At 37.7% G+C, this 25,947-nt stretch overlaps 2 protein-coding genes across 3 annotated transcripts in view; both read right to left on the bottom strand.

Annotated features, from left to right (window-relative positions):
• LOC140168087 (uncharacterized) overlaps positions 1 to 25,947 on the bottom strand; it is a 117,106-nt gene that overhangs the window by 2,138 nt on the left and 89,021 nt on the right. The window lies entirely within an intron of this gene.
• The window catches only part of LOC140168086 (uncharacterized), a 41,897-nt gene continuing 22,391 nt past the window's right edge, over positions 6,442 to 25,947 (bottom strand). The window contains exons 1-3 of one of the 2 annotated variants that reach the window (XM_072191389.1): positions 11,237 to 11,387; positions 10,815 to 10,941; positions 6,442 to 9,284 (exon numbers count right to left, since the gene is read on the bottom strand). In XM_072191389.1, the coding sequence (XP_072047490.1) occupies positions 7,973 to 9,284; positions 10,815 to 10,939 (1,437 nt within the window). In that variant the 5' untranslated portion in view covers positions 10,940 to 10,941; positions 11,237 to 11,387 and the 3' untranslated portion in view covers positions 6,442 to 7,972. Of the gene's footprint in view, positions 9,285 to 10,814; positions 10,942 to 11,236; positions 11,388 to 25,947 lie in introns of those variants that run through there. The other variant, XM_072191390.1, reaches the window with a different exon arrangement.

The following is a 25,947-nucleotide window of genomic DNA, read 5'->3' as shown; positions in this document are numbered from 1 at the left end:
ACTTGTTTTGCATATTCATTTTAGTTGAAGTTCAAGGCAATGATACGACATACAGGCTGTATCAAAATGATTGTTTTTGACACACGAGTCATTTTTCAGAAACTATTTAAATTATAAAATCGTTTTCATTTCGAACGAAATTATCGCATATGAAAATACAAAACAAAAAACGATTCTCTTATGCATATTCGCACAGTTTTCACCTCGATAGTACGCACTCTGTTTTATGCTACACGGTTGAGTGCATAGCATCATAAAAGATGTGTGAGATCTTGTGGAAAAAAGGATTCTGTGATTGTTTTTTTTTGTTAAAATCTCAAGTGTTTCCCTCACCCAATCAGATTTTTTTTTTATATCAAACGAAAGCTAACACTTCCTCCTAAAACTTCTTGTCCCCATTAGGTAAACAGATAACGCAATTTAAAGTTACAGCAAAGCGAATGTGGTTAATCTCTTGAAAACTGCATATCCAAGCAATTTTTGACCAAAATGTAGGTTTTAAAAGTCAAAACTTCAAGTGCTCCTTACAATATTTTTCAAATTGTATGTAATTAAATGAAAGAGCACACTTATATTGTCCAAATACTAGCCTCATTTTAATGAGCAATGGCCAATTCTGTTAAAATTGCAAATCTTGTGCAAAAGTTACTATTTTCACCTGTTTTGTCATACAGTTTCAGTTTAGATTTATTTGTACATATAGGCCCTTGGCCCTTTGCACTACAAACATAATAAATACATATGAGGAAGACATATAAATAACGTGAAGAAATAATTACATAAATTCAATCATTTCACGAAGTTTCATAGCATGAAAAACAAATAATGAAAGACCACTGATGTCAGATGGTGTATCTGAACTCATGAGAGAAAATGAATTTTGGGGACCCGGTTCCGATCTGTACCTGAGTGGAAGATATTTTTGACGAATCTTATCAAAAAACTTGCAGACCATGACAAAATGATATTCATCTTCAATATTCCCATCCCTGCACAGATCACAAACCCGGTCCGTCCTCCAAATCCAATTTCAGTCTTCTACCTGTCTCAATCTTGAGAATATGACTGGAACACCTTAATTTAGCTAAAAAACGCCTATATGAGGCGTGCTTTACATCAAAAAGATATTTTTCAGGAGTCAATTGATACTTGAAAGTGCAATAAGTGCGTAGCTTATCAAGTGAAGTTACATCAGAATACCAGTCTTGTTTTGCAACATCTTCAAGTCTTTGTTTAAATATGTACATAAAAAGACATTCATTTTCAACACCTTGATTGTACCAAACGTGGCCAAAGCCATACGTTAAAAGAATGTTTTTAACATGCATTACCCATGTTGCTTTACCTCTGTCGTCAAGATACAATAACATAAGGTAGCACTTTTTTCGATACCTGTTATTGTCCATATTTAGAAGTTGAAACCAAAATTTAACACAACGAATCATACAAGTAACATAAATTGGAAGTCTACCACATTCACCAACAGCAGCATTATTGGGAGTGTTTTGAGATATCTGTAAAAAATGTTTACATGCTTTGAAATGAATTTTTTCAATGCAATCATATTTTTTGTAACCCCAGATTTCAGAGCCGTATGTAAGAATAGGCAAAATTGTTGTATCAAATATCTCGAAGTATGAGTCATAAGAAATATTTCCAACAGCAGACATCGTTTTTCTTTATATAACGATCTTTTTGCATACTGAATATTATGTTTGGAAGCAAAACTGCTTAATGCAGAGTAACAATGTCTATCAAGCCTTAAAACCCCATTATTTTTGACGGAGTTTTCTACTAAAATTTCACCAAGATGAATTTCAATAATCTTTGTTTAACATCATCATTGTAGAACAAGTTTTATGAAACAGTTTTCTTATTTTGCACTTGAACTGTAAAAATATATATTTATCACTCAGAACGATGGTCAAAAATTCTTTTGTTATGCATAGTCGCGCTAAAAGTCGATCGATACATGTTAAAATCAGCACAATTCAGAGATACACCTTTTTGCTATGAAATTTATTTTCCCGGTCAAACATAAAGCAATATTTTTTTCCTTCAGAAATGTCAGTTAAAAACATAGTGCTTGGATATAATTTTTTTTTAAATCCTCGTGTTAAAATTAAGCATCAAATTGTGTTTTTTAATGTGATATTTTTGATTTTTATAGGCCTTTAGTTCGCCCGCGAGCTTTTTACGGAATTCATTTTTTAGCGTCTCAAACTAATATAGTTTGCTAACGAAAGATATTTCCCACCTCTGTAAGGCACATCGTGTGGGTCTATATATTATAGTTGTCAGAACTTCCGTTGTTATTTTACCCTTTTTCCTTTCATGCTCCGAAAATGTCAAACTCAGCACTTTATCTCGAGAGCAACCAGCAGAAATAATCGATATTTCCATTGTTGTCATCAAGGTCCCTTTTCCATTGAAAGCAAGGATTGCCCGACCAGAGATTTTGTAGCCCAAATCCCCAATTGGGTGTTCTGGTAAATGAAGTGAATTTTGGAAATTTGCTCCCGTGATAGCCTGCAATTTCAATTTATAGGGCCTATGGATTCCATGATTATAAAAACCATTTTGTCTTTTTGTTTATTTACCTAGGATGAAGTGCATGGGAAAATCCGCTCTCCAAACCTAGGAAAATTTGCGTGTTATTATAATTATATTTAATTTTCTGTCCCTCCTATCTCCAGATGAATTTTGTATGCCCCCCCCCCCCCTCCCCCATCGCGGGTTGGCATTTTCATTACACCCTTCAGACTTGTGTTCGGGTTTGTTTAATTTGACATGTAGGCCTATTTGTCATAATTTAGCACTGCAGGACCAACTTTATAAATGTATAGCTATAGCCGTGCTATATAAATAATATTATGTACCGGTATGTAATATTATGTAGGCCTATGGGGGTGGGTGGGTGCAGAGGTGTGTGAGGTGGGTAGTGGGGGTATGTAGGGATGGTAGGGGTGGTACTCAACACATTTTAATTTTTTGACTTTCAATGCAAGGCTCATTGTTGCCACAAATGTTTTTTCATTTAGGTCAATATAGGTTTTTATGAACTTCCACGCTAGGCCTGGGAATTTCTTTGCTATATTGAAGTTCTGGCAACACTGTAGCCAGGCCGGGCACCCAGAGATATCGATCCACAATGCTAGTACTAGCCTCAGAATTCACGCGTTGATTTTGAAAAATTTTCAGCCGGCAGTAAAAAATGGTGAAATCAAAACGGAAATTCTGACAAAACTATGATATATCGTTCACGGTGATGTGCGTTAGAAAGTTGGGAAAAATCCTTCATTAGCGAACTATATTACTTTGAAAAGCTAAAAGGTTGATCCAAAAAAAGGCTCGCGGGCAGAGTTGAAGCTATCAAAATCGAAAATCTTACACTAAATGACTGAATTTCACGCCTAAGTTTAACACTAGGATTTGAAAAAAAAACCAGTATCAAGCATTACTGTTTTTCCTGACATTTACTGAAAAAAATGAAAATTATTGCTTTTCATTTGGCCGAGAAAATTAATTTTACATTGAAAACGTGTAACTCAAAATTTTGCTCATTTCAACACCAAATTCGATCGTTTGTATTGCCTCATTAAATGACTGAGTGAGCCTTGTACAACAATAGGGCCATTGTTGACCATCGTTCAGAGTGTTATAAGGTTCCAAAAGTTTTCAAAATTTTGTCACTGAAACAACTTGGACAACTTGCTCGTTCAATGCACCTCCACGTAAAAGTGAAGTATCTCAGACAGTAAGTGTTGACGAATGAGGATATATTTGCAACCTGCTCTCTCACGTAAAAATGAAGTATCTCAGTCGTCAACCCAGATAGTAAGTGTTGACGAATGAGGGAGAATGGACAACCTGCTCTCCCACGTAAAAATGAAGTGTCTCAGTCGTCAACCCAGACAGTAAGTGTTGACGAATGAGGGAGAATGGGAACCTGTTCTTTCCCGTAAAAATGATGTATCTGTAAATGAATAAAGTAGTAGATAATGCTTTTGAGCTTGAAAGGCACGTCTATTCGCCCTTTGCACGGATCCACCATTTTGCGACCAAAGCGAGGCTTTTTGAAAGCGTACGCGGTAATTATGGCACGCGTTTGACAGGTGTACGCACACATAACATGCACTACGGGTAGATAGACCCTTGTTTTGAAATGACCGTGCAAATGTTCAACTGAGTCCCAAAGTAAAAAGACAGTATCGGCTGTTAATTAACAAAGGAATGTCTTTTTGGGGTGCCCTCTACGGAGTGTACCCCCTTATTTGTCTTGGAATTGCAAATTACTTCAATTTTTGGTTTTGTTATATTTACGTAGCATTTGTTTTGTTTAAAAGTACGTGCTTAGAATAAATAACGCAATTGACTTTTTTTGCTCTGTACTAATGTATGCACTGGATGCAAGTTAAGTTAATTGGTTCTATATACAGCAGGAATGTACAGTCAGCCAGCACAGCAGTGCATTCAGCGGTTGACCTCGCCTAGCAATAAACTGAATCTCGACCTACCCCCCTAAAATCCTCACACGCTTTGCGCATGTGCGAGTACTAGTCTGTGTTCAAGACTTTGCGTATATTCATGATGTATTGACCAGGCGAGCACGTATATTTGCCGTTCTTGAGATCACTTGGTAGCCTACAACTTATTATAACAAGTATGCTAAAATCATGAAAAATAAACTGTTACTTTTATGATAAAAGAAAATATAGGCCTATTCGGTAATTGTACCAAAATAGGTCTATAGGCCCCTATCCATGCAATCAACTATCATAATGCCGTGAGTTGGTTATAATTAAGCTGTTATAGGCCTATGCCCAGGCCTATGCCTAGCTTAGGCTCTTTTAGATTTTTTAAAACGGCACGATGACTGTTAATTAGGTAGGCCTATTAATTATTAATTTTAATTAAAAATAATAAGTAATTAAAATTACTTATTATTTTCTTTATTTTGAAACGAGTGGTCACATCCCAGTAGGTCTATCAACGGTACATTTTTGCACTGCAGATATAATTATTGCGATTATGGTTGATTTTATAGGTCTACATTGATATCTAAAATGCAGGGGTGTTTCAGTAGGCCTATCATAGTAAAGAAGTAAAAAAAAAAAAAGTAGCAAATTAATATAGGCCTATTTTTGAGAAAATGTCAAATAAAGATCAAATAGGCCTAATTAGATATTGTGCAATTCTCAATTTTGGACGCGGGAAATATTAGGCTAAATAAATAAGAAATAAGTAAATAAATAAACATGTTTCACGTCTCCTCTGGCTTTCCTTTTGGAGGTTTCTTCGATTTATAGGCCTATATTATTATTTTTTTGAAATTCAATTTAATATAGGCTAACTTTTCAAAACATATCTATAGGCCTATGTCTAGAAAGTTGAGATGCTTTCTATAGCCTAGCTAATATAGGCCTACAAGAAACATTTTTGGAAGGTTTTGTGATAATTAAAGGGGTCTTACCGATACCTCTCAGAAAAACAAATAAAATGCTTAACCCTTTTTCCAGGCATTAGGCCTGTTGTCAGTGCAGTGGCGGCACCAGGAATTATTAAAGTGAATTTCAGGGGGAGGGGCGCAAAATAAACACATTTTGAGCAAAATTGCCTCAAAAAGTGGACATTTTCATAATTTTGAGTTTTTACTGGGCAATTTTCGATAAAAAATAAAAACTCCCCTCTTCCTCCTCTATTTTTCAAAAACCCAGATGTGAAACACGTTTGTTTATTTTGTTTATTTAGGCCTATAAGTTTGTTTATTTGTTTGTTTAAAACTGTGTTGTTATTTGTTTGTTTATCTTTGTTATTTATTTTGTTTATTTGCCTGTATTTTGCTTGTTTTAAAGTTTGTTTATTTATATTTGTTTATAAGTTTGTTAATTTGTTTAAAACTTGATTCATAATTTCTTTGTTTGTTGATCTTTTTGTTAATTATATTGTTTATTTGTTTGTTTATAAGTTTATTTGTTTATAAGGTTTTAGATTTAAATATCTATGTATTTGTTTGTTTGTTTATATACTTCCAGAGTGGTGTAAATCGTTTTCATTTAATAAATTAATAATTGCTAACCGCTGCTTGCCTATTTGTTTGTTTGCTAACTTGCCTATTTGTTTGTTTGCCTACTTGCCTGTTTGTTTGTTTGTTTGCTTGTATGTTTACTTGTTTGTTTGTTTACTTGTTTGTTTGTTTACTTATTTACGTTTTTACTTATTTACTTACTTGTTTACTTGTTTACTTGTTTATTTATTTAATTAATTAATTATTTAAGTATGTATTTATGAGTAAAATGAATGATTGAGTAAGACGAGAATTGAGTGAGTGAGTGAGTGAGTGAGTGAGTGGGTGGGTGGGTGGGTGGGTGGTTTGATTAGCTTATGATTGATTGGTTGATAAAATTATTGAAATGTTGATTATGTTAATTGAGATGTTGATTGATTGATTGAATGGTTGAGTAAGTGATGATCTATATTGATCGCGATTGAATGAGTTCTGAAGTATTACTTGATAATAGTAATTGTTTGTTTGACATGATCGAGTGATCAAGTAGTAATTTTTGTTTGGCAAAACCAGTAAGTTTTTACTTACTAATATTTCGTCCATCTCGTCGGAGGACTTCATCAGATGTGAGCATCTGATCCACTCTCCCGGGAAACTGGCTTCCGGTTTTGGGTATTCTTACTTCCAGTCTTCAAAAGTGGGTCAAATACGTGACTTAGGAACATCGTCATAACATTGTAAGGTTTCGTTTTGTACCAATAAAACTAACTTTGAAATAATTATATGACTGTTTACTAAGTGCTGTGTGAAAATGAGAGATTTCCATGACTTCAGGGCTGAATGAGCCTAAATCTACATCTACATAAATACTCAACAAAGTTGCATGAAAGCAATATCTAGTTGAGGTGATCAAATTGAAGGCAAAAACTGCCCTTTTCAAAAGTCACGAAGTAGGCCTATGTTTGCCACAAAAATTGATTCATGGCTTGTTACTAATGGAAAACCCCATGTGTTTGAGTGCAGTTTAAAATCCTCACCAAGTGAACATTTACTGTAATGTGTATCGATCCTTGATCATTCAGACATGCAAATCCCCTTGGTGCAGATTTCAGCACAGTGAGTTGTAAGATGGCCAGTTCCATTTCTTGTCCCAATACGCCTTGCCGTTAACAAGCATAGGCCTACTTTGTGAATTTTGGAAAGGGCATTTTTTGTCTTCAATTAGGGTTCATTCAGCCATGAAGTCATGGACATCTTTCATTTTCACAAAACACTTAGTAAACAATCATATAATTATTTCTAAGTAAGTTTTATTGGTACCACGTTTTACTTTACGATGTTATGACGACATTTTCAGAGGGGGACTTATTTCTTTTGATGTGTTTACTATACAATAGATCAACCTGATTTGGACAGCTAAGTATACGATTTGTCTCTTCGTCAAATTCATTAATCGCACTTTGGCGCGATTTGTCCAAGTCATAATTGCAATTTCTACGTCGGGAAGTAAGATTTATCATTAATTTTTGGTGGAAATGAAAGATCGCCTGAAACATAATCACAAGAATACAACCAAATTTGCTCAAAATACTCGATTCGTCATACTCGATTCGTCATAACGATGTATTGTAACTTTAACAGATTGGCGTAGCTTCTGGGACTGTTCAGGGTTGCATAAAATACTCGAAACTGATAATAAAATACCAAAGCATCTTTTGTCGCGTGGAAAAAAAAATACAGAGCAGTAAATCCGCTAATCAGTTTGATCATTTAAGATGCTTGATGGGAGGGTCTGTTAATATTGTAAATTTATTTTGTACGCTATTTCGATTGAACAATATTTGCAGTATAGTACTAGCTCAACAGTTTACACCTCAAATATTTTTTTTTAACTTTGGGAACGAGAAATCAAAATCCATGAGAGACCAATGGGACCAAATGGATTTTGAATTTGAGTTTACAAAGTTATAAGTAGATTGGGGGTGGGAATTGTGGAACTATTACTTCTGTCTCCGACTCCCGCTCCGACTTCATAATTTCAGTAAACAAAATAACAGGTTCTGCTCCGTCATATGTTCTCCTACATAGGATCACTTCAATGTCAGCACATTCTATAATTGGATACGAAGCTTGACTAAAACAAGAAACTAAATTGTATCCTGTCAGTTTCACATTTTTGATCTCAGGAAGTGTAACCAATAAGTCATATATTCGCTCAACCCAATTTGTCTGATTTCTCTCATCATATGTTTGCTGTACCGCAAGGTTTTCAAGTGTGGGGTGGTATGAAAGTGATTGTAAACTTTCAGAAGAATACCTTGAAACAAGATCCGGAGTCAGCTTTAGCGATTTTATTTTCTTCAGATGAATGTTGATCAGATTAACCAGCGATGACGTCACGGGTATTCCTTCTAATACAAGCGTTTCTAGATTAGGCATTCCCTGTATCATCATCTCAAATGCTTCTGTCGAATAGAGCACCGTTCGCAAGGTCACCATTTTCAGATGTGTCAAGTGAGCGATTGATGGTAAAATTCTGTCACCATGGGTCTCATGAAATTGACCATTTCGACACTCACCGGTGAGTTTGAAGCATGTCAATGATGTCATGCACCCTAATATTGAGGACATTATCTCATCAGCCATCTCCTGTTCGCTAAACTTTAAGGTTAATTCCATCTCACATAAACTTGTTAATGTTACAGGTGATCTCTTCTTCAACATGGATAAAAAAGAAATGTCGACCTCGTGAAGGCATATATATCGCAATTTACATTTGTGTATTAATTGAATAATTTGTTCATAACAATTCCATTCAATTTTATAACTTCTCCAGTGTTCGGGCCATGCCAGATCCAATCGTTGTAATTTCGGCAGATAATACAGCAGCCGATACAGATTGCCGTAATCGTGTTTAGGTTCTCTTACATTAGACCATTCCTTCCATTCCATTTCGAAACGTAACCCAAGAGTGCTTATATTAGGACAGTTCACGCGCAAATAGCTCATGATTTCATCGCTGGCTACAGATAGATGAATCTCTTGCAAACCAATACCAGCATAAAGAGTCAAGAACTTTAATACGTCATTTCCGTTTATTGGAAATTTCCATTCATTGCCATACTCTCGGTACTCAAATATGTTTGGTCCATTTTGTGATACAAACCGTCTGAACATTCTACTAGACTCTTCAACCTTTCTGTTGGGACCTTCGTCTCTGAAGTCGATGACAGTCCAGGCATGGTTTTTGATTATAAGATGCCATTCCTTGCTTACCCTATATGAAAATACAAATAGATATTATATAAAATTCCTTGAGAAGTTTTCACAATCGCTATTCAGTTAGCAACCTGGACAACGGATTCTTTTGTTCTGCAAGGCTCACTCAGTCATTTAATGAGGCAATACAAACGATCGAATTTGGTGTTGAAATGAGCTAAATTTTGAGTTACCCTTTTCAATGTAAAATTAATTTTCTCGGCCAAATAAAAAGCAATCATTTTCATTTTTTCAGTACATGTCAGGTCAAATTGTAGCGCTTGATACTGTATTTTTTTTTCAAATCCTAGTGTTAAACTTAGGCGTGAAATTCAGTCATTTCGTGTAAGATTTTCGATTTTGATAGGCTTAAACTCTGTCCGCGAGCCTTTTTTGGATCAACCTTTTAGCTTTTCAAAGTAATATAGTTCGCTAATGAAGGATTTTTCCCAACTTTCTAACGCACATCACCGTGAGCGATATATCATAGTTTTGTCAGAATTTCCGTTTTGATTTCACCATCTTTCACTGTCGGCTGAAAAAAATTCAAAATCAACGCTGAAATATAATGCTAGTACTAGCATTGTGGATCGATATCCCTGGGTTTAATAGGAATACCGGCATGGCTATAGTGTTGCCAGAACTTCAATATAGCAAAGAAATTCCCAGACCTATAGCGCTCCTACTGATCATGTTTAACCAGAACACCCAATTGGGGATTTAATCGCTGGTCGGGCAATTTGCTTTCAATGAAAAATTGACCTGGATAACAACAAAGGAAATATCGACTATTTCTGCTGGTTGCTCTCGAGATAAAAGTACTGATTTGACATTTTCGGAACATGAATGGAAAAAGGGTAAAACAAAACGGAAATTCTGACAAAACTATAACATATAGACCCACACGATGTGCTTTACAGAGGTGGGAAATATCTTTCTTTAGCAAACTATATTAGTTTGAGACGCTAAAACATGAATTCCGTAAAAAGCTCGCAGGCGAATTCAAGGCCTATAAAAATCAAAAATATCACACTAAAAGACACAATTTGATGCTTAATTTTAACACCAGGATTTAAAAAAAAAATGTATATCCAAGCACCAAGTTTTTAACTGACATTACTGAAGGAAAAAAAATATTGCTTTATATTTGGCCGAGAAAATTAATTTCATAGCAAAAAGGTGTATCTCTGAATTGTGCTGATTTTTACATGTATCGATCGACTTTTAGCGCGACTAAGCATTTCTAAAGAATTGGTTGTCCAGGCGGCTGACTGTATTCACGATACAAATCTTCAGAATAACACTATTTAGTCGAGTCACCAGTTGGCTTTGCATGCACCTGAATCATGTTAAGTTCAACGACCTTCCCCCACCCATGGAACAATATTTTGTTTTAGGAACAACAAAATTTGTGTACTAGGGACTTTAAGGATTACGAAGAAATAGGTTAATATACATCATTCAGGTGCATGCAATTAAGCCATCTGGTGACTAGACTAATTAGGAGTTTTGCATCTAGACTGTCCCTTGAATAGTATCACTATCTTACCTTATTGCGATTAATTTCTCGTATATGGACAAGAAGTTGAAAATAACCAGCAATGTATCAATATTAAGCATGCCAATAGGTCCCTCATCGACTGGCACTCTGTTTTGCAAGAAGGTAGCGTCCATGTCTATAGGTATCATTAAAATAAAGATGATTAATTATCAAAGAAAGTTTATTGTAGAAACACAGAGAAAATGACTCTGCATGGCGTCATGCAACTTGGTTTGTCTTTGAGACTACGCTTCGATTTAGGCTTACCACTGAATACTGTTATATACATATCTAGCTGAGACTGATCTAAATTATAAATATAAATAAAGTTTTCGCGTTAAAATAAGATTTTCTAGTGACTCAATGTATTTAATAGAACATTATACGTGTATATTTATATAACTGAATCACATAAATCAACGCAGACTCACTGGATCAAGTTGATAATAAATTACACCTGTCAACTATTTCCTTATCAAAATGGTGACGGAACATGGGTCTGTAGATCGGCAGTTTTATAGGTGTTGTATTCGTGCATATACTACTACATGAACATAGGAGTTGCGTACACTGCCAAAATGATTGTTGTATTATTGTATGTAACACGTGACCGGATAATAATGAAGCGTAACCTGTTTTGCATAGTCAATTTGGTTGAAGTTCAAGGCAAAGATACAACATACAGGCTATATCAAAATGATTGTTCTTGACATATGAGTCATTTTTTAGAAAAGATTAAAAATATAAAACCGATTTCATTTCGAACGAAATTATATCCGGGGAGGGGCACTCAACTTTAGAAGTGATGTGGTGTGTGCCTGTCAATAGGCCCCTTTTTGAAGTCGAATATACCCGATGAACCTCTCTTGATAAAAGTCATGCATGCCCAATGACTCTTTTTTCAATTTTATGTGCGGCTAATCAATGACCTCCATGGTTTTTTTTAGATTGTATCATCAAAATGCCACAAAATAATGCGGAAACTTTCAAATTTTCTTATGACAGCAAATTTGTATTGGAAATTTTGGAACAAGAAATAGAACATTGCTCCATTGTTTCAACATTTTTGATGACCTCTTTTTAAAATTTGTATGCCCAATGACCCCTTTTTTCCAACAACGTTTTTTAAACAACGTTTTGTACCGAAGGGGGGGTGATAGGCCCCTACTTCGAGATGCCGAATATTTAAACAAAATTTATTAAGATCTGATTTAAATCTGGTCAACCAGACATACCTATTTTTGACGGACGAACCGACGTTGCGACTGTAACCTTCAGTCTTCAGCTGGGTTGTGATGCAAATGACCTTGAGTACCGGACACTTCCGGTATTGATGACAATCGACGAGGAATGTCCTTTATGATTCGGTCCAAGCCGTGTGACAGCTTGGCCCGGACGCCTCCTCCACGGTTGAGAGATGGTTGCTCCGCTCTAACCCAGATAGCCTCTTTCACACAACGCTCAAACCAACGCTGCTCACGGTCTAGAATACGAACATCCTTGGTGTCAAAATGGTGTCCGCTCACATCCGTCTTTTTCGCATTCGACCTGTGCTAGAAATCTTTCAGGTTTATAAATAGCGCCATGTGCGGTATACTTTGGTAACTTCTAGAGGGTTTCAATTCATACTTATAATTCGCTTATGACGACTGGGAGGAGATGAGATTTCAATCTGGGCTAAACCCTTCTGTTACCGTTGGGGAGTGCAATACGTGATTGATTAAAAATCAATAACTCGCAGCTTGCCGATTGATTGTAGATCACTATAAATCGAAGGAGCCTTTTGTAAGCTATTTGACCCCGATCTTATTGTTAGAATACAATAGCTACCTTCTAATTACGTTTCCATATCAGGCCAAAAGGATGTATGCTTTGTGTCAGATGTATGTACTGTACTTCTTTTGTCGTGGTACGAAATTCGAGACCTAAAGTCCCGAAGCTTTATTATAAAAAGTACAGATAAAACGCATTCTTCTTTTGGATTTTTGAGACAAGAACTATTTTGTGTGCAAGATAACACGGATAGATTTTCTTTTGAGACTTGAAATTCCTTGTAAATCGTCAGTTTTACCGAGGTTTCTTGTAAGTTTTGTTTCCATGAAAGTGGTCAAGAAAAAGTTCAAAAATATCACATTTTGGCCGGCAAATTTAAATTTTATTCAGGCTATCTTGCAGCTTCGACTTTAAAGTAAAGATATATATGGGACATTTCATATTTCCTTGAGGTGTTCTCTGAATGTTTATGTCAGAAAGATCATGGTTCAATACAAAATATTCACCAAAAATAGTAACTTGCCAACTTGATATAATTTATTTTAAAGACGGTCCCTGCATGCATGCATACATGGCAGGTATGGTACAATATAGGGACGCACCATTTGATATCAAGGTGGGGGGGCTGAGTCGTGACAATTTTTAGTAGGCCTACCTCGGTGAAGCAATTTTTAGCGCCTCGATGAAGCAAACAGTTTACATTTTGTAGCACCTAAATTTCGCGTAGCACGAAAAACGTTCTTCTTATGTTAAAATGAGTTCATATCAGGAGCGTAGTCAGCTTTCGTGATCAGAGGGAAAAATAAAGGTTTTGGGGGAAAATACAAAAATAATCATCAATTTGAACCGGTATTATTAATGCGATATGTACATACACTGGGTTTTTTTTAGCGAGACTGTAGGGCCTACATATAAACTGTTAAGTTTTCGAGCCTCCAAAAACCGGGACAAAATGGTTTTATTGAGACAATGCGCGCGCGCGCGCAAAAATTTGGTATTTTACATTCATTTTGGTGCATGATCGGGGTAATTTTGGTGGGAAACAGGCTCCTTGCCCTTTCTTTTCCTATGCCTTCCCGATTTCTTTCATTTTTGTTATGCGGGCACTCTTTTCAGGGAGCACTCTGCCCCGCTGGTTAGTACCGGTACGCTTCTGGTTCAAATGGTGAGTTTTAGCATGTTTTTTTCATGAATGTTTTCAAAGGAGATCCATGTCTTGTGATTATTTTCTTCAAAATATAGGTTCATGTGAGGATATCTCACCAAAACCATACTCTGATCCATCCACTGACCCCACATATGGCTCCCATCATCATGTGGCATAGATTTCTTTTTGACTTTGGGGTGGACTCTGGGGAAAATCTTTGAAGTGGAGTGAATCAAGTGTATTCACTCACAGAATAACCTTTCACAAACAAATGCGAACAAAATACTTGCCAGTTTGAAGCTAAAATAAAATTAATATACCTGATGAAAACTGGAGCACCCTTGCCACCAAATTTTTTTCAGGTCCGAGGTGGTGCAATGTGTTTTTTTTTTTGGGGGGGCTCTGAGGTGAAGCAATTTTTTTTTTTTTTTTTTTTGGCGTGACAATTTCTTTTCCAAAAAACTACCAAGCCCCCCCCCCCACCTTGATATCTAATGGTGCGTCCCTTATATAGGTTTATACATATACAATACAGTGTTGTATTTTGTTTATCGAAGTGATTACATAACTTGGGTCACGGCCGGTCGTTGCATCAATCAAAGACGTTTAGTCAGACTGATTCGGGGGGGGGGGACACTCCCACTTTGGAGGTGACGCGTACTAGTATGTAGGGCTGTTAAGACCCCCCTTTTCAGCGTCGCTGTCACCCACAGACCCTATATTTTTACGAGCACATGCTCTGTCACCCGAAGACACCCTATTGTTCCATTCGATCTGTCACCAAAAGAGTGCCGCACCAGGATGAGGTGCAGGGGAGGGGGTGATGTGATGCAATACTTATCCCAGGGTGTTGAATTATAGGGGGAAGCTTTTTGGCGGGACAAGGGGGGGAGCCAATATTGGCACAGGTATAGGTATTTGCACCGTTTCGATATTGCGAATGTGATGTAGAAACATGTCAGGATAGGCCTAAATTCAAATGGTAGGCCTATAAAGGGGAATATTTTTGGCATGTCAAAATATTTTGATGTATAGGCCTAGCCATGATAATCTTTACCTATTAAAACCAAAAAGAAACTGTCTTTGGGTCACTATGTTTGAAAAAAATCGTTTTGATTAACAAAAGTTGTAGCTTCGGAAATACTAAAAAATGCCATTTTGCCGAATTTAATAAAAGTAAATGAGATATTTCAATTTTCTCTTGAAAACATTAGTCAAGTTACATAAAGTAGTGCAAAATATGGGTTCGAATTTGATTGCAAAGATGGTTTCTAGAAAAGGGGTAAATTTATTTTGTTGCAAAAGCCCTTACATCCACAAAAGGCACGATATAAACGAAATAATAAAATAAATAGGAAGGCTTGAAAATTGTACCAAACCTATTCTTTTAGTTTCTATTTATCAACACTTTATTCAAAACCAAAATGAATCAAATCGAACTAGTAATAATTGAACAATTTTTGAAAAAGCTGTTTTTCTCAAAAAGTCAAAAAGTAGATGTATAAAGGGCTTTTGCAACAAAACTCTTTATATATTAATATCATCTGTATTATTAATATTAGAAAGATTGACTATTATTTTGTAGTTGATATATTATAAGTACTGAATTTACTAGTATTACTATCACCAAGTCAATAGTAGGCCTATATTGTTATAATTCAATGTTAATTAAAATGTCAGCAGTAGCCTAGGCACATCAACAATATTTGGTGGGTATGTTCCCCCGGAATGTTTAGGTTGTGGTTCTTTGGGAGATGCGGGCGTACCAGTAAAAGGGGGTCTTTTGGAGCTGCGAACAAGTAAAATATGGGGACTTTTGGAGCTGCGAACAGTCAAAATCAAGGGCCTTTCTTGGCTTTTTGCTTGAAAATCCCAGAAATATGAGGAATGAACAATTTTGGGGTCTTTTAGAGCTATATATTTATTTATCAAAATCAAGGGTCTTTCGGAGTTCTATTTTGGTCAAATATAGGGGGTCTTTCGGAGCTGCGAAATCCAAAAAGGGGGGTCTTTCCGGGGGAGCATACCCGTATGGTCAAATTTTGTGTTAAGTGCCCTTCCCCCCGTGAGTATAATGCATTTGCCACTTCCGAAATTTTTTAACTGATAAGCATAGGAACCGCATAGTCAGAGGCAAGGTTCATTATTGATTGGAGATTCAGTAGGCTATAAAGAGACAAGTGCGGTAATAGCATTTCAAGTGTATGCGCTTAATTTCGTAATCAATAAGAGCTAATGAACAAAATCATTTCTGACAGAACTGCTAGCACAGTAGTGTAAGCGCTCGACTGTGAAACCGGAGGTTGTGGGTTCGAACCCCGTCAGAATTTTAATTCAGATAATTTTCTTTTTCTTTCGTGAAGAAGAAATAATAATTGAATCCGTCTTATAAAATTTAACATAGTATAGTAGAATCATGGAGGTATATAAATAAATGGAGAATGATCCAGCCAAGCCTCTTTTGTACTACGTTGGTTATGACCAATTATTGTTGAATAGGCAATTTCAGGTTTATATTGATTATGCTAAGCTGATTACATTGTGAAGTCTGTTTCACTGGCCATTGATTTCAATGGGGTAAAATGAAGTTTATACTTATTGGAAAGTGCTCATGTTTCATAAAATTTTGATAGGCCTATCAAAATCTCATTTTCGCCCAAAATTGAGTGCTTAAATTGGATCAAGAAATCAGTCTTTTTGAAAAAAGAAACACCTTATCTGTTGTCATCTTGTGACTCCCTACATTTTGGTCATGAAAAATTGAATTATGACTTTTTTTTTTCCAAAAAGGTTATGACCCCCCCCCCGTATATTTGGAACCCCTCCCTCCAAAGAAAATGATAGCCTCCTAATAATATTAATAATCATTTAGGCCTAAATACTGATAATTATTTATTATACAATGAGAAGTTTAATGATGATTTTTTAGGCTCCCTATACGATTTCATGACAATACAGAATTAAAAGTTTAAAAACAATAACATGACATATCCGTCATGGCACTCAATCAATTTGACCCGAAGCTTCAACCAAAATCACGGTTATCATACACTAAACTATGAGAAACTGTTTAAACAAAGTATGTATAGGGCCTATACATTCCGTATATCAATTTCTCTCTAGAAAAGATTGTCTGATCATCACTTTTGCTTGAATTTCGAAGTACTTCCGGTAAATTTTGCTCGCTCGTAACTCAAATGGCCCAAATTGGCCCAACATAATTTTTTCACAATCGGAAGGTAAAAACGTTTTGCTTTCATTTGCACTATATTTGAACTCCCTCAGACCCCCTTAAAAGCTTAATATATGAACATGAAAACTAAGTATATTTGTCAACTTACGGCACAACTAGTGTAGAAAACAGTTTCATAACTTGAGAACAGAACATCCGAATTTCTTCGGGTTTTCGCACGATCATACATTGAAACTATAAGCTATCAAAACTGGTGACTTTGAACTAGCTGATTGACTAGCTGACGTCATTATACAGTCTCTTTTACAAGGCTTCCGGTACGGGTCAATGTAGGGTCAATTCCTATGAGGAAATTTTGGGAGTGACAATCAATGAACCATGGTAGAGGCTCATAACCATCGTGGAGATCAATAGCTTGGCTGAAGTGGCTGGTCAATTCAAGTTTGGTGACTCATTGAATAGAGGTAACGGGATAATCTCCACTTAGGAGATTAGAATTCTGGCGATCATTCTCCATTTATTTATATACCTCCATGGTAGAATCATGTAGGCCTATGTGTTATCAGATAAGATCTTCTGTAGATTACCATATCAAAAGAATTTCGAAGTTTTGTCAAGCAAGTTTCTAAGTGTGCCCCTAATCGTGGTTTGTATAGAATTGAGGTGATAGCTTTGTTTGATAATAACCAATGACAGAGCCGCTACGATTTTAAATTAAAAACAGGTCACCGCTTGAGGCGCTGCATTTAAGACGCAGCCTAAAAAGTTTATTACGGGACAAAATAGACGTGCGCTGGCTTTTAGATGTAGAAAAACCGCTGAGTCGTTACCACCTGAGCTGGCTCTGCGGTGTTGTAGCATGCGGTTGTGAAGAGGTTGGGCGGTTTCTCCTATGTAGGAGTCCTGACAGGCTGATTCCTCCGAACAGCGTACCCCGTAGACCACTCCACTGATCCTACTCTTAGGCTGTTTGTCCTTGGGATGCACTAAGGACTGGCGGATCGTGTTTGTAGGTTTAAAATGAGTGGTGATTTTACCGAATATTTTCGACCAGCTTCTGGCGCCGCCACCGGCAGCAACTTCAGGAAAGAAGAAGAAGCAATGTTGCCAGTCTGATGAAGTGCTGCGTAGCAGCATGAAACTGTAGCAAGGTATGTCACCAAAAATTGGATTTGATAGTATGAATTCCCATCAAACAGTTAAAATTGACAATCCAGATGAACCTAATACAACATAGCTGATAATTAGATCATACGGTTATTTGACCTAACCGTTATTAGACCAAACGGCTATTAGACCAAATTGTTATTGCAAAAAATATTAGACGAAACCATAGACTATATGGTTTTTAGACCGACTGGCTATTGGACCAAACAATATTATACTAAATGAATATTAGACCGAATTGCAATAGACCGGGCCCATGACACCTAAAATTTGGGGCACGCAAAATTAATCTGTGCATCTTCCTTTTTAGTCCGAGAAACACCATGTTTTGGGTCAATATAGGCCCTGATGTAACATTGCAAAATTGTACCCTATATCGAACACACCGGCCCTTCAAGTAACAGAATTCACCTTCATTTTGGGCTAAATTAGTGTGATGCACAAAATATTATGCTCGGTCCCTTCTAAATTTTAAAGGAAAATGAAAGGTATCTTAAGCTATTCTTCACAGTCATTAACTAGACCATATCATGACAAAAAAGTGAGAATAGACATATTGTAACTTGGCAACAACTCTGTTAGAGAGCATTTTTTTAAATGGCCTCTAAATAATTATGTATACTTTCATATATACCCTGATAACACAAAGAGGTTGGCCCGACGTCGGGTATTGGTCGCCATGGACGTTGGCTTAACGTCGGCTCAGATGTCGGCTGCTCATTGGGTATATGTGACGTGTCATGTCAAAAGGAGACACTTTTGGGCAGGATCGTAAATGGAGAAATAGCCAAAAATCTGCCCAGGGGTGATTTTTTCACAATTTGGGTTTGTTGCGAATTTGTGATGTTATTAATGTTAAAAATATTGTCTGATAGTTTCAGACCGGAATATAACTGGCATCTTCTATTTTTTGAGACATTTTTCAAGGTAATTCCTACTCTCAACATTGTCAATAGTATTTTTAAAGGCCGATATCTCAATTTCCAATTTTATAATACCATAACTTACGAACGCAATATCTTCGCTTCGGAATGCCCGATTTTATTGGGTTAAACGGCGCTGTGAAGCAAAATATCTCTTTATTTAAGATATGTCAAAATATCAAAATTGATAACCTGCCCAAAAGTGTCTCCTTTTGACATGACACGTCACATATGTCCTGCCGACGAGGTCGGCCCGACTTCGGTTCGACCACCGGCCGACGTAATGCCGACTGCTTAAAAGCCGGTGCCGACTCTAACCCGACTTCAACAACGTCGGCCCGACCTTGGAACTACGTTGGACCAACCATTATCCAACGTCGATCCAACGATTGGCAAGTTAGCCCAATGAGACGAAAAATCAAAAATATTATTTAGTAGCGTATACTCTGCTTACACCGAGTCTTATACTTACCTACTCTCTATTTTACAACGAACACAAATTTCCTAGCTTAATTTACACAAGTCACTTACCTTAATGGACCTACCGGGATTCGAACCAGGGACCTTCGGTTTATAAATCTGGTGCTCTACCGATTGAGCTACCGAGGTTTCTATATTTGATGAAGTGTTTTAAGTTAATATAAGCAATATTTTGATCAAATTTACTGTAAATATTGATAACATTTACTAAATTTGTTGATTTGTTTTTTTTATAAAGTAATATACATGTAAAAATAAAAAAAAAATTGGTCAATGGATGGATTAATAACATTGGCCCAACATCAAAGATTTGATGAATTTCACCGACCTCAACCCGACGTCGCCCCAAAGTCAGCGGGCCGACATTCACTTAGTGACGTAGGGCCGACTTCAACCCGACGTCGCCCCAAAGCAGCAGGCCGACGTTCACTTAGTGACGTAGGGCCGATGTCCGCCCGACTACTTCAGCAGGACCCCGACCCCTTGCCGACTTCGCCGACCAGTCGCCAACGTCGGGCCGACGGCATTGTGTTATCAGGGTACTTGCAAAGTAATGAGGGCCTAAGACCACCGTCAATAGGCATTATTATAGACGTGTGTTGAATGTGTGTTGAAATGTATGAGAAAAAAAATATACCAATTCCCATATCCCACTTTTGAAATTAACAATTATTTTAATCACAACTTAAAAAGTCCTTCAAAAATCGAAGAGGCTAAATCGGACTTACCACTTGCAGCAGTGAAATTTTCCGGCGCAAATTTTCCTTCGCAAAGCATGCGTTCTAATCCACGCGGAAGTCATTGATTAGAGGTTAATGACAGCGCATCAGAAGAATGGAAAACCTGCGCATTCACGTAAAAATGAAGTATCTCAGTCTTCAACCCAGATAGTAAGAGTTGACGAATGCGGGAGAATGGACAACCTGCTCTTCCACGTAAAAATGAAGTATCTCAGTCTTCAACCCAGACAGTAAGAGTTGTCGAATGCGGGAGAATGGACAACATGCTCTTCCACGTAAAAATGAAGTATCTCAGTCTTCAACCCAGACAGTAAGAGTTGACGAATGCGGGAGAATGGACAACCTGCTCTTCCACGTAAAAATGAAGTATCTCAGTCTTCAACCCAGACAGTAAGAGTTGACGAATGCGGGAAAATATGGTTTATCCTTCGTGTAAGAGAGCACGAAATTAATTTTTTTTGAGAATGCTCTTATCACTGGTTCATGTCAGTGTTAATGTATAAAGAATAGGTATGATGCCCAATGCGAGCCTGTATCAATTAACAGCAAAGCATACTGAAAATTATAACGAAGCCAGCTCCCTTATACGGAACATATATATAATTCCTGAACAAATTATTAAAGGTATGTCATGTTTAGCACTATTTCAGTATTTATTCCTGGGACTGTGACAGTGTGCCAGACAAGGCATTCACTAGTTATTAAAGTGTCAATGTGTCAGCCAACCATTACTTTCACGTGTGAGTCAATGTGTTTGCCACTTGTGCCAGGCAAGCCTTAATTGTTATTCTTTCTGGCACTGTGACAGTGTGCAAGGCAACCCGATCACGCGGGCCCGATCATTACTTTCACATGTGTATCAATGGTAAAAACACTTTTAAAAAGACTTGTTAACATTCGTATGTTTTAAACTAATTTGTACTCTTTCTTCCTGTCACTGTGACAGTGTGCCAAGCAAGCCGACCATTACTTTTACATGTGTGTTAATAGTCAGACACTTTTAAGGCTCGTTAACATTCGTATGTTTTAAACTAATTTGTGCTCTTTCTTCCTGTCACTGTGACAGTGTGCCAGGCAAGCCGGTCATTACTTTCACATGTGTGTCAATGGTCAGACACTTTAAAGACTCGTTAACTTTCGTATGTTTTAAACTAATTTGTGCTCTTTCTTCCTGGCACTGTGACAGTGTGCCAAGCAAGTCGAGCATTACTTTCGCATGTGTGTCAATGGTCAGACACTTTTAAGGCTCGTTAACATTCGTATGATTTAAACTAATTTGTGCTCTTTCTTCCTGTCACTGTGACAGTGTGCCAGGCAAGCCGACCATTACCTTCACATGTGTGTCAATGGTCAGACACTTTAAAGACTCGTTAACTTTCGTATGTTTTAAACTAATTTGTGCTCTTTCTTCCTGGCACTGTGACAGTGTGCCAGGCAAGCCGACCATTACCTTCACATGTGTGTCAATGGTCAGACACTTTAAAGACTCGTTAACTTTCGTATGTTTTAAACTAATTTGTGCTCTTTCTTCCTGGCACTGTGACAGTGTGCCAAGCAAGCCGATCATTACTTTTGCATGTGTGTCAATGGTCAGACACTTTTAAGGCTCATTAACATTCGTATGTTTTAAACTAATTTCTTCCTGGCACTGTGACAGTGTGCCAGGCAAGCCGGTCATTACTTTCACATGTGTGTCAATGGTCAGACACTTTAAAGACTCGTTAACTTTCGTATGTTTTAAACTAATTTGTGCTCTTTCTTCCTGGCACTGTGATGGTCGAGCATTACTTTCGCATGTGTGTCAATGGTCAGACACTTTTAAGGCTCGTTAACATTCGTATGATTTAAACTAATTTGTGCTCTTTCTTCCTGTCACTGTGACAGTGTGCCAGGCAAGCCGACCATTACTTTCACATGTGTGTCAACGGTCAGACACTTTAAAGACTCGTTAACTTTCGTATGTTTTAAACTAATTTGTGCTCTTTCTTCCTGGCACTGTGACAGTGTGCCAGGCAAGCCGATCATTACTTTCACATGTGTGTCAATGGTCAGACACTTTAAAGACTCGTTAACTTTCGTATGTTTTAAACTAATTTGTGCTCTTTCTTCCTGGCACTGTGGCAGTGTGCCAAGCAAGTCGAGCATTACTTTCGCATGTGTGTCAATGGTCAGACACTTTAAAGACTCGTTAACATTCGTATGTTTTAAACTAATTTTTGCTCTTTCTTCCTGGCACTGTGGCAGTGTGCCAGGTAAACCGATCGTTACCCTTTCGTGTAATCTTGCACGAAATTGAATTTTTGAGAATGCTCTTATAATCAGTGGTTTGTGTTAATGTCACTGTAAGAACAATTATGATGCCCAACGTGAACCTGCATCAACAGCAAAGCACACTGAAGTGATACTATGTGACTGGACACCACGAATCAGCCGTAAAGTCAGCCCGGTCAATTTTGTTTTATTTTGTGTTTAGAAAATATATATCATAAGCTTTAAAATGGTATATCATTTGACTTCAAACGATATCCAGAAGCAGTGTTATGGTTTGTTGAATTCTGTTCCTTCAACAAAATTGTATCTTTTTTTTCGGTTCTACATGTGTCTCTTTTTCCACATTCCTGGTAATAAATATCAAACAGTCATAATTGGCGGTCATTTCAAATCATCCCTAAGTCAACAAGGTTCAGGAATGTCCTCTCATTGTTAATTGTTGGTTATACATACCTAGACAAAATACATTTAGCCCAAGCAAAATGAAAATTCCTTTAAAAAAGGAATGGGGCGCCCAATGGGAGGTTTGATGTGATGTGCTGAAATCCGGGGGGTACTTCCACTTTGGAGGTGACGCGTATGTAGGGCTATTAAGACCCCCTTTTTCAACATCGCTGTCACCCAAAGACCCCATTACCAGCACATGCTCTGTCACCCAAAGACCAGGCTATTAAGACCCCCTTTTTCAACATGTCCCCAAAAGATCCCATTACCAGCACATGCTCTGTCACTCAAAGGCCCCATATTTTTCCTTTAGATCTGCATGTCACCCAAAGACCTAGACCATAATATTTCCATCTGAACAGCAACGAGTCGTCTATCACTCGAGGCTTCTTTTGGCTCTCACCCAACGACCCCATTAAAAAAGGTCATATTCTCACCCAATGCCCCCTAATTTAGATCCAAACTGTCCCTCTCTCACCCAATGACCTCATATTTTGTACACCGATTCTTGCTCTCACGGAATGCCAAAAATCATGCTCTCAGGCTTGCAATGACCTGATATTTTTTTTATATTTTGCTATCACCGAAAGCCCCTTACTGGCCAGCCCTACACCTATATCCATTTCATATTGAAGTGCCACCCCCGAGGCTGAAATGTAACCGTTTGTATACAATTAGTCAAAGCAAAATAAAAATTCCTTTAAAAAAGGAATGGGGTGCCCAATGGGAGGTTTGATGTGATGTGCTGAAATCCGGGGGGTACTTCCACTTTGGAGGTGACGCGTATGTAGGGCTATTAAGACCCCCCTTTTCCCCCCCATTACCAGCACGTGCTCTGTCACCCAAAGACCAGGCTATTAAGACCCCCTTTTTCAACATGTCCCCAAAAGATCCCATTACCAGCACATGCTCTGTCACTCAAAGACCCCATATTTTTCCTTTAGATCTGCATGTCACCCAAAGACCTAGACCATAATATTTCCATCTGAACAGCAACGAGTCGTCTATCACTCGAGGCTTCTTTTAGCTCTCACCCAAAGACCCCATTAAAAAAAAAGGTCATATTCTCACCCAATGCCCCCTAATTTAGATCCAAACGGTCCCTCTCTCACCCAATGACCTCATATTTTGTACACTGATTTTTGCTCTCACGGAATGCCAAAAATCATGCTCTCAGGCTTGCAATGATCTTATATATTTTTTATTTTGCTATCACCGGATGCCCCTTACTGGCCAGCCCTACACCTATATCCATTTTATATTGAAGTGCCACCCCGGGCTGAAATATAACCGTTTGGATACAATTAGCCAAAGCAAAATAAAAGTTCCTTTAAACAAGGCGGTTCTCGCGCTCGAACCACGAGTCTCGCCTGCTTTCGCGACCACCTGCTTTCGCGATTACTTTTGGTAGAAGTTAATGATCCTGCAACAAGCCATGGTGATTTGATTGTTCAATTGGAGCTTGATGGCTGATGGTGAGTGTACCCACCAAGTCTCATGCCCAGACGAGGTTTTAGTAATTTGATCTCAGATGACCCCTGGGTGACCCCGGATAACCCCAAAATGACATTCCAAAAATTTGGCTCTAAATGTTGACTGTACCCACCAAGTTTCATGCCCATAAGACAGTTTTTAGTAATTTGACCTCAGATGATCCCTAGGTGACCTTGGATGACCCTGAAATGACCTTCCAAAAATTTGACTCTAAATGTTGACTGTACCCACCAAGTTTCATGCCCATACAACAGTTTTTAGTAATTTGACCTCAGATGACCACTGTGTGACCTTGGATGACCCCAAAATGACCTTCCAAAAAAGTTGGCTTTAAATGTTGACTGTACCAATCAAGTTTCATGCCCATACGACAGTTTTTAGTAATTTGACCTCAGATGACCCTGTGTGACCTTGGATGACCCCGAAAATTACCTTCCGAAACTTTGAGTCTATCCCTGATAACACAAAGAGGTTGGCCCGACGTCGGGTATTGGTCGCCATGGACGGTGGCTGAACGTCGGCTCAGATGTCGGCTGCTCATTGTGTATATGTCCTGCCGACGAGGTCGGCCCGACTTCGGTTCGACCACCGGCCGACGTAATGCCGACTGCTTAAAAGCCGGTGCCGACCCTAACCCGACTTCAACAACGTCGGCCCGACCTTGGAACTACGTTGGACCAACCATTATCCAATGTCGATCCAACTATTGGCAAGTTAGCCCAATGAGACGAAAAATCATGAAAAAAAAAATCAAAAATATTATTTAGTAGCGTATACTCTGCTTACACCGTGTCTTACACTAACCTACTCTCTATTTTACAACGAACACAAATTTCCTAGCTTAATTTACACAAGTCACTTACCTTAATGGACCTACCGGGATTCGAACCAGGGACCTTCGGTTTATAAATCTGGTGCTCTACCGATTGAGCTACCGAGGTTTCTATATTTGATGAAGTGTTTTAAGTTAATATAAGCAATGTTTTGATCAAATTTACTGTAAATATTGATAACATTTACTAAATTTGTTGATTTGTTTTCTTTATAAAGTAATATACATATAAAAATAAAAAATTTGGTCAATGGATGGATTATTAAGAACATTGGCCCAACACGTTTAACCATAGGCCTATCACACGCAATTTTAAGGTCAATAAAAAAAATAAGAGAACAATTCACAAGAAAAACAACAACGATAATAATTAAAAAATAATAATAATTAACACTAATATAATAATAACATTAATTATTAAAGAACCATAATAATAATAGGCCTAATAATAATAAATAAATATAGGCCCCTATCATCTTTGCTTCTGTCATGGAATTTCACCGACCTCAACCCGACGTCGCCCCAAAGTCAGCGAGCCGACATTCACTTAGTGACGTAGGGCCGACCTCAACCCGACGTCGCCCCAAAGTCAGCAGGCCGACGTTCACTTAGTTACGTAGGGCCAATGTCCGCCCGACTACTTCAGCAGGACCCCGACCCCTTGCCGACTTCGCCGAC

This window comes from Amphiura filiformis, chromosome 13 (assembly GCF_039555335.1).
Source record: "Amphiura filiformis chromosome 13, Afil_fr2py, whole genome shotgun sequence".
Lineage (NCBI taxonomy): Eukaryota > Metazoa > Echinodermata > Ophiuroidea > Amphilepidida > Amphiuridae > Amphiura > Amphiura filiformis.
Note: the sequence above shows the minus strand (reverse complement) of the source record. Positions and strands in the feature narration are given on the sequence as shown.